Source organism: Papaver somniferum, chromosome 5, assembly GCF_003573695.1.
Source record: "Papaver somniferum cultivar HN1 chromosome 5, ASM357369v1, whole genome shotgun sequence".
In the NCBI taxonomy this organism is placed as follows: Eukaryota; Viridiplantae; Streptophyta; class Magnoliopsida; order Ranunculales; family Papaveraceae; genus Papaver; species Papaver somniferum.
Window position 1 is genome coordinate 4,449,941 of NC_039362.1, and position 9,982 is coordinate 4,459,922.

At 37.0% G+C, this 9,982-nt stretch overlaps 1 protein-coding gene across 1 annotated transcript; it reads right to left on the reverse strand.

Annotated features, from left to right (window-relative positions):
• Positions 1–3,769: 3,769 nt before the first annotated feature.
• On the reverse strand, positions 3,770–8,704 carry LOC113280913 (ribosome biogenesis protein BMS1 homolog). Its single transcript, XM_026529521.1, has 12 exons — positions 8,602–8,704; positions 8,310–8,499; positions 8,117–8,210; positions 7,913–8,031; positions 7,631–7,821; positions 7,308–7,527; positions 6,430–6,690; positions 6,027–6,257; positions 5,390–5,599; positions 4,858–5,037; positions 4,638–4,766; positions 3,770–4,179 (listed from the first exon to the last, which is right to left on the reverse strand). Exons 2-12 carry the CDS (start codon positions 8,487–8,489, stop codon positions 4,039–4,041), a joined length of 1,956 nt encoding a protein of 651 aa, XP_026385306.1. The 5' UTR covers positions 8,490–8,499; positions 8,602–8,704; the 3' UTR covers positions 3,770–4,038.
• Positions 8,705–9,982: the final 1,278 nt, after the last annotated feature.

The window sequence follows — 9,982 nt, forward strand, 5'->3', positions numbered from 1 at the left end:
TAGGTGTACTGAATTTGTTCCCTCCATTGGAATTGATCCTTCTCATGTTTATTTAGGTTGGTGAGGTGCAGAATTTAGATGAGTGACCAAGTTCCTTACAATACCCACATTGCGTTGTAGGTGTGTCAGGTATTGTTGCAGAAGGTGAGGTACTGGCCGATGGAAGATTGCAGTTCCTTGCAAAGTGTCCAAAAGTCTTGCAGTTATGACACTGTACTTGAGATATATCATGTTGCACTTAAGCATTTGAATTTCTTTGAAAATTGTTAGAACTGGGACGTGAAGGCACAGCAAACACTCCTGATATCTCTGGTGTGATTCTTTTTCTTGTTTCTTATGTAATAAGTTCAGATAAAGCAACCTCCATTGTGGGAATAGGTGAACGATGAAGGATTGATGCCCTAACAGACTCAAACTCATCACGCAAAGCCAGTAGAAACTGAACTAAACGTGTTTCTTCTCTATATTTTTGCCACGGTTCTAAATCTACGGTCCATATTGGTTCCATGAGTGCTAATTGATTCCATATTAGAGACATCTCCGAATGAAAAAACAGAAACAGACTGATCATGCGATTGTTTCATAGATCTAATATCTTGTTCAAGTTTATACCTGTGAGCAAAGTTGATTTGAGTGTACCTTTTCGAAAGAAAATCCCAAGCATCTCTGGCTACCTCAAAACTTGTTAATTGCATGCTTATGGAAGGAATGACTGTATTTCCAATCCAAGTGAGAATCATGTGATTGTTGATCTTCCATGCTTCTATTGGATCCTTTGTTTGTGTTTCTTTCCTTTTTTCATTAGAACTGCTTTCTGTGGGTTTCTTTTTTGTACCGTCGACATACTTCCACATACTCTTTCTTTAAGAAAGCTCCTCATGAGGAATAACCAGTGATTGTAGTTGGTTCCATCAAAACGAACAGTGATAGGTTGAAAATCTTCTCTTGACATGACTACTATGTTTTCTGTGGATTGTATTGCAGCGGAAACTGGTTTTCAGATTTTTCCTAGCTCTGACGCCATGATAAACATGAGCATAGAGATTCTAATGTAGTTATGAGAATAATTCTCTGTGTATTCATGGATAGGCAAACGCCTGATTTATACAACTTTACACAACTAGATAAGGCAAATAAAAAATACACCTAACAATATCTAGGATATATACAGCAAGAAAATATATGCAGTTACAACAAAATATCAACACAATAATGTCAAGGCATGGACCATGGTCTGGCATATAGGTTGATCTTAGCAGTTTGATTTTCATTTTTGGTGAGTTTTCACGATGGATTCTTAACCCTTTAAGGCCTTCATCCGCATCAAAAACACATCACAGCCGTTTATGGGAGAAACGTCGGTCAGCAAAGATATTTGCTGCTGCATAATTTGTAAGCTTCACCGTTTTGGCTATATGTTGCTCCCATAGAGCAGGTTGCACTTGATTCCTCCAATGAATACCGGGCACCAATATTGCAAAGTTACACACTAATTATCAGCTTCTAATATTGGTTCTTGTACAGAATGACAGTGAGACCAATATTCGGTGAGAAATTGGAACTAGTTTTTTTCTTTTAAAAAAAGATACGATCGTTTTATTTTAGTTTCACAAAAAAGCCGGCGAGAAATTGGAAAATTCTGGTCGATTTATTTACGATTTTAATCAATCCCCACCTGTATGCAAGCCATTCTATCCTTTCTCCATTCAGTTAAGTGGGAATCACGTAGAAACAGCCATACTCATGCTAATGTTTTATTTGTTAATGGAACATATTTGAAATTCCGACTTCAGTCAACCTCGGGGTTATTGGAAATTCTACATCTGTTCAGCTTTGGCCAAGCATTTGTGAGGGTTCTTTAATGTCAGCCATTGCCCTTACGTTAGGGTGTAAGTAATACCCGAAAATACTCTGCCTGCCTGTATCCACCTGAGCTTGCCTGTACCCGAAGTAGCCTAAAGCCTGTAATAGCCCGTCGCAGGCCATCCGGCCTGGCCTGGATTAATTTATTGGGCGGGCTCGGGTTTTGCAATTAATCATGACGCACGGCCTAAACGTCTTTTTTATCCCATCAATCATTTAGTATCCTCTTAAAAAGACTTAAAAATTATCATTTTAATTGTCAACAGCGTATCTAGAAAAATAAAATATATAATTGTTTTCACTTATAATTAACCTTTTCATTAATTGTAATATATTTTCTTATTTAGAAAGTTATTATACTCTAATGGATTATTTATTATGGACTAAAATAAGAAATTTATCATTGTAATTTAAAATAATACTATCACTTATGATATGCAACGTTAGAAAGAAAATGATATTGTATTAAAAATAAATAAATTTAATACCATTTATTTGAAAATTTAAACTTTTTTAACAAAAAAATAATTACAAAATAATGGCATGTCCGGACCGATCTGGCATGCCTGTATAAAAAGCGGGTTTTGGGCGGACTTTGGGTACCAAATTATCTACTTTTACCCGGTCTGCCCGACCTGAATCTTTTTACGGGCTCACAAATATTAAGCCTGGCCTACCCGGCTTATCTTAGTTTTTGGACTGGGCAACCTGGCCTGCCCGAATTTACACCCCTACCTTAGGTTCCACCCAGCTATTGTGTGTACAGTCTTGCCTGCCACTCTTTTTCTCGTCCAAGTTCACCTCAACTACACAAGCAAAAGAACAAGAAGAAGAACTAGCCCAATATGAAGCTAGCTATTGGGAAGAATGTGGTCCAAGAATTTGAGAGAAAGATTGGGGTCTAAAATCCACTTTTATCTCCTTGATACCAAAGAAAGATTGCATAGAAGAATCGGTCTTATTGGTACTATGTACAAGGTAATTTCTAAAGTTCTGGCCGATAGATCCGATCACCAATCTGCCTTCATTAAAGATCGTCAAATTCTTGTCAGCATACTTATAGCCAACGAATGCTTAGACTCTAGAATAAAGTCATCCGGAAAATAGATCATTCGACAATGTTAAGGATAAATTTTTGATGTGGGTGTTCTTTGATGGGGGCATGAGGGACAAATCAGGAGTTGACATGTGTTTTTCATATTAATTGATTCCAACAAATTTTGTTTCCAAAAAAACAAGACAAGTTTATTTTTTGAGAAAATATTGGTTATCTTAATTGTTTATATTTTATCTTTGATATTTTTGGCAGCAAAATTAGTTGAATCAATTAATATGAAAAACACATGTCAACTCTTGATTTGTCCCTCATGCCCCCATCAAAGAACTCCCACATCAAAAATTTATCCCAATGTTAAATGGTCCATCATGGAACAAGTGTTGGGTTTGGGCTTCAAGTGGAGGAAGTAGATTAATGGTTGCTTCAAGTGGTGCAGCTGATTTAGTTGATGTGGTGTTTATTCTTTAGAATAAGGGGAGAGAAACCAAGAAGAAGAAAAACGCGGTGATGTCCTTGGAAGAACAAAAAGCATATAAACGAGGAGCAAAAATGTGCAAATGACACCAAGACAAGTACGAGAAAACACTGTTCTTATGTGCCTTCAGATTTTCATGCCCGATCCAAGAATACTTAGAGAAAGAGCATTCATGAAAAATTCAATGCGTTGTAATTTCCCATTTCCGCCTCAATCCCAGTAACTTTTTTTCATTAACGTATTTATCTTCTGCACTGATATTATCCTGCACTGCCAATGTACAATATTAACTAGGAGACCATCCTGGACTGCCAATGATGACTGAGAAACAAGCTATACTCGAAGTCTTGAATTAGACATTCTCTCAGAACAGGTGCTGCAAAAGAAAATAAATAACATACCATATTTCATATATGTACAGATTATGAGCCTTGCATGTCCTCAACTGGGCAACTTCTTAAGCTGAATGGTAAAACTTTCTAGGAAAATAGCAAAATAACATAAACTGATTTATAGATCAGACCAACTGGATGCAAGATATGTATATCCTCGTAAGATCAATATTCCCTTTCATATTCAACTGCAGGAGCTTGTTAAGATTTGTTATACACGTTGTTTTTTTTAGTTTGAGGACATTGAAAAGTTAATCATACATCACTAACTCTCGACGACCAAAAAACTTCTCTTTCGCTTTCTCTTGCTCCTCTCTGAGTTGTTTTTCGACCAATTGTGCACGTTTTTCCGCCGACATGATCACCACAGTTTCCTTCAATTTGTTTCGACTCTGCAGAATAAACACCACATCAACTGAATCAGCTGTAATCTTGCAGAGGCAACACTACTAGCCATCGAGAAAAGTAGGTGATAAACACGGGAACAAATTTCTCTAACAATGTTTAGCACATTGAGTTAAGCAGATAGATGAAAATCATCAACTTCTAACATTTAGTGATGTGTTATCCTCACTCTGACAACGTACCAAACAACACCTCATTCTACAACTACCTGTTGACTAGCAAGATGTTTAAAATCAATAGCGGCCAGCAGGCACAAGAAACTGCAGCAGTGTGACATATTTGATCTAAGCTCCTCGTTGTAGTTTCATATATGGGATATAGGTAGTATGAATTATCTATCATGGAAACCAACCAAACACTGCTACAAAAAATTGACTATTTTAAGAGGCACTGCAACTTTGGACAAACATCACGGGAAGGGGCTGAAACAGCCCAGAAGCCTTACCCTATAATTATACTTTATGTTACCGGTCAACATAAAACGACTTGTACATGGATAGGAAGAAGGTTCCTCGTCAGTGATCTCCACACCACGCCGTTGTTCAAGTCTAAGCTGCCTCTGAGCAGGGTCTTCCTGATATTTTGGACCAAATAGAAGTCAGAAATGGGCATGGAATTCTACAATCCTTAAAACTTTAACCATCGAAGTTAAGATTAGGAAATACCTTTTTGAGTGAATCCTTCTTAACAGGAGTAGTACTGTCGCATGGTTTCAGTGTGGCCAATAATGGGTCAAAGGGAGGAACCTCAGCTTGACACAACACAGGCATGATAACAACATCAGACTTACGAATTCCCTTCTCAAATGTGCATCTAGCAAACCCCTTTCCCTTTCTTTCTATCACCTGCCCAATACAAAAAACTTTAGAAAAACAAAGAACAAACTACACCCGATAAAACAAAAACAGACCAACCAAAGAGGGTATACAATTTAGACATTCACATAGGTGAACAGTTCCTGCCAACTCTTAACACACCAGGGAGCTGTGGAAAATATAGAAATGATCCACCACTCACCATACATTTGACTTTGTGTACGAAAGACCACAGAAAGCCCATTCTTATATGACTTCTAGTATCATAAAAGCAAAAGAATGGCAACCTGTGGTTCTACAATCTAGATACACATCAGAGAACTATATTAACACTCAAGACCAGATACAGAAGCGGGGATTCCGTTTTCAAACTTAGACAAACCTTATTAACCTCCCCCCAAATTCCGCTTCGAGTCCGAATAGGTGCACCTTTAAATTTAGCAACATCATTATATTTTGGATTGAACTTGATAAGAGCAGTTCTCCTCTTAAGGACTCTATGAGGTTTTCCTTTCTTCTCGCTTTCCTTCATTATCTTCAAGTCATGCTTAGGGTCAAGAACGACAGCCTTTGCTGCTATCCGAAACACTTCCTGACTCAGAATATGCAAAAAAAATCACAAACAATAAGAATACAAGATATGAACAAATCGACAATAGTTGAGCAGCACCTTCACATTGAATCCTTATAATAGAAAATTAAAGGGTGGCCCATTACTAAGAAAAACCATTCAAGTAGTGTGCTAGTTGCATTCACCAAACTATCACAGATGGCAAATGCAAATTGCAAAGTAAAAAAGGAGAAAACTACTTGGAAGACAATACCACAACTAGTTGCATTCTTATCCATTTAAATCCTAAACTAGACTCAGAAAAGTTTCTGATATTTTCCCAGACGATTTATTGGAATCAAACGACCTTAGACATATGGTTGGTTCGTTCACTTTCAATAGTGAAATCCATTTTTTACATTGCAATACAAATTATACAAGTATAAAGTTCAAGTGGAATACACCAGACCTTTTTACTCTGCACAACAGCAATTCTAGTAGAAGGAGGTGCAACAGGGCCCCGAAGCATCGCAAGACAGTGGTCATGTTCGGGATTGAACTCAAGAATTTTATGCTGTCCATTGCTGATTTCCCTGGCATAAATAGGTTTTGTCTGGTAACGTCTCCAACCAGCTGACACGGTGACTGGCTCTCCTGACTCCAACAGTTTCATATGCCATTTATGTCGCTTAAGTCTCGCCTGAAATAACACATATACATGATAAAATAGGCTGGCAAACAGAGTTCAGTTAACAGATAACAGGCATAAATGTCTTCCTATTAGTTCATATTCGGATATCATATTCGAAAAAGAGTGAAAGTTTTCGGCATACTTTGAATGAGAAAAATAAAAATAGAGAAGGCAAAATAACCTGCATAAGACCAACAGCGTCCTCTTCAGAACTGATACCTCCAACGAGAATCGGATGACAAGGATCAAAACTTTCAACCATCTGGAAAGGAACGTCATGAACCTCCAACCTTAGATAGGTCCCTGTTCTGAAACTCTTATTCTTTAGGTGGGTTAGCTCAACAAAATCATTGTCCTTTTCCATTCCAGGAAATAAAGGGAAAGGATCAGTTGTGCTTCTAACACCAGCTAAACGAAAATCACCAACACCGGCAATATGCACCTGTCCCAAAACACCTCAAGTCAATTTGGCGAGTGAAGTTTGTGGTACAAGAACTGAAAACAATAAGTATGCTATTTTCCTTATAAGAGTCTCTTTTGTCCATTACCAGACGTTTCCCATTACCAGAAATTTCCACAAAAAAGCATCGAACATAAGAAGACTAGTACAACATACAAGTGAACAGAAACACCCCGAAACAAACAAAAAAAGCAAAGAGATAGGTATCCGCAGCCCATCATACACTTAGAAAGAAGATACCACAAGGCAGATAATCTAGTCTACAGAAACAACAAAGACATGCAGCAAAGTTACTGTGTTGGTTACTGGCATCAAACACCACGAATGGCAGTTTCCCTCTCATTATTTGGTTTTACACAAGCTTTATGTAAAAGCTAACCAAGTTCCTAGATACAAGCTGTGAAACATATCCATGCAACGTCTACAAATGTTATAACAATCAGATATCGCCTTATTGAAAAAAACTGACAGCAAAATCAAACAGATCATCAGATAATATATCATGTCTGACAAGGTCGCAGAACAAGAATAGGTTCATGAATAGATGAAAAGATTATTAAGATTTGAGAAACTCGCATTAACCTGGTTAAAGGAAGTACCTTAGCTCCGCTCTTGATATTACAACCTCGAAGATAACCATACAGACTTAAATTTCTATTGCAATTTGCATCCTCCTGCACTTTTTCTAGAGGAGTAACATCTTCAAAACAATCTACCAGCACATAAGGATGTGCCGCTTTCCATGACAAGGGAATGAATCGGGTCATGAAGATCATTGATATGCATTCTGCCAGTTGTTGTACATTGTACTCTTTGTATCTGTTATAATCACAAAGTGGAAAAGAAACTGAGATGATGAGTCTGTCAGATTCGAAGTAAGGGAAACATTATCATTGAATGAGTAAATGCAAAAGAAACTTACAACTCACGATCACCGAGACCAAATAGGTAAGATACTGTTGCTGGATGACATATTTCAGTCTGGAATTGATTGTGGAGCTGTTTGATTTTATTCAGTGCTGTTTCATCTTGGAGTTCGTCAAGATGTGTAAAAACACCCATAATCTTTGAAAAGCCGTGCGCTTGTAAAAGGTTAAGAAACTCGAATGTTTCCTGAAATGGATAAAATATCAAAATAAATCCCCCACTTTTTTATACAGTATATAGGAATGTAGCCATGGACATAAAGCACTAACTAACTCACTGCTTCAAACCCATAATTTGCATCAACCATTAATAATACTAAATCAGCATATTTTGAGGCATCGATCATGGCATTAATATCATCAGCGCATTCCACGAACTGGAGCCTTGTCTTGTATTCTACACAAACAAGACCTTCTAAGCATAACGCCATAACCAAATGAATAATTAGTTCAGCAAGCTAATAATAATTAGAAAAACAAACCTGTTATGATGGTGATTGGGCCTTGAATATCACCCATATGTTCCTTACCAGTAAAATGCTTCACTAGAGATTTAATCAGCAATGACTTCCCAACCTACAACACAACATACCCAAGTACCTGTGACTAAAATAGATAAATAAAATCATGAAGAATTCATTAGTATTTGGGAGAATTCTACTAATTCTCACTCACATTGGGAGGTCCTTGAACTAGAATAATATAAGGAGGAGCTGCTTCATGAAATTTCCCATCTTTAGTTTTGTCTAGAAATATGTCGCCATCCCAATCATCTTCAAACTTGTCTTTGTAGCGTCTGTATATTTTGAAATCTGGATAATGAACTTGAGAAGAAGGGGAAGCAATTGATGACATTTTTAAAACCCTAAAAAAAAAACAAGGTAACCACAATAAGAATTACTAAATACAAAAAAAAAAAAAATCCAATATACACCATATACATAAAAAAAATAGATGGAGGAATCACCGTGCTTAGACCGGAGAGATTTCTTCAAGTTATCTTTCTCTCTAGTTCAGGTTTATCACAGAGACGGTAATACTAAAACAAAAGAAAAAGACCCCCTCCCGAACCAAACTTATGCATGTACCTACTCGGGCAGCGGACTACTTATAGTGCGCACAGATTTAGTCATAGACTCCATTATAGCCCAAGCCCATATAAACTTTTATTTTGGCAAAATATATTTAACGCGCGCATTAGAGCCACAGGCCTGTCAACATCCATATAAGAAAACTCCAACAAAACAAATGACGTAAAAAAAAAACAAAATTCCTAAACTGTCTGAAACAACCTTTACTTTTATTCGGCTCAAAGCTAACAGACCAAATAAACCCTACTCATTTTTTCGATACCGTCATTACCTTCTTCTAGCTTTCTTTCATAGTCTGTGAAACATAAGAAGAAATCAGATCTACTTCATCCGTCGCGAAATCATCTTCCACATTTTTGATTTTTCCTTCTTCTCTTCTTCAATGGTTACTTACTTCAACCAAAAACCAATTCTGACCTAAATCGTCTCTATTTTCTGACCTAAATCCTCTGAAACAACAAAATGGTGAAGAATGAAACTAAACAAGAGAAAAGGAAAGATGAAAAGTCAAAGAAAACAGTGAAATAAACTCCGAAAGGTAAGAATCGCGTAAACTCTGTTGTGATGGTGTTAATTTGTTTGGTCTTTTTTGATGAAATCACGTAGGCATTAATTCTGGTAGTTTTGATGAAACCATTTTTTTGTTTCATCATTTTCCCCTTGTCGAATTTGGTTCCACCTGAACTGTTGGTGTGTTGATTAACTCTGGTAGTTTTGATGAAACCGTTTTTGGTTTCATCATTTTTCCCTTGTCGAACTTGGTTCCACCTGAACTGTTGGTGTGTCAATTAATTCTGGTAGTTCTGATGAAACCATTTTTGGTTTCATCATTTTTCCTTGTCGAACATGGTTCCACCTGGACTGTTGGTATGTCAGTTAATTCTGGTAGTTTTGATGAAACCATTTTTGGTTTCATCATTTTGCCTTGTCGAACATGGTTCACCTGGACTGTTGGTGTGTTGATTAATGGTTTCATCATTTTTCTCTTGTCGAATTTGGTTCCATCAATATTGTTTTGGTGGTCTTGGTTAATTATGGTCATTTTGATGAAACCAATATTGGTTTGGCAGTGTTAGTTTATTCTTGTTTTGGCTTAAACCATTCTGATGTTGAGATTAATTCTGGTCATTCTGATGAAACCACAAGAACTGTGTTGATTAATTTTAGTCATTCTGATGAAACCATTTTTGGTTCCATTATTTTCCCTTTGTTAGATCTGGTTCCACTAGAACTGTTGGTGGTGTTATTCTATTTTGG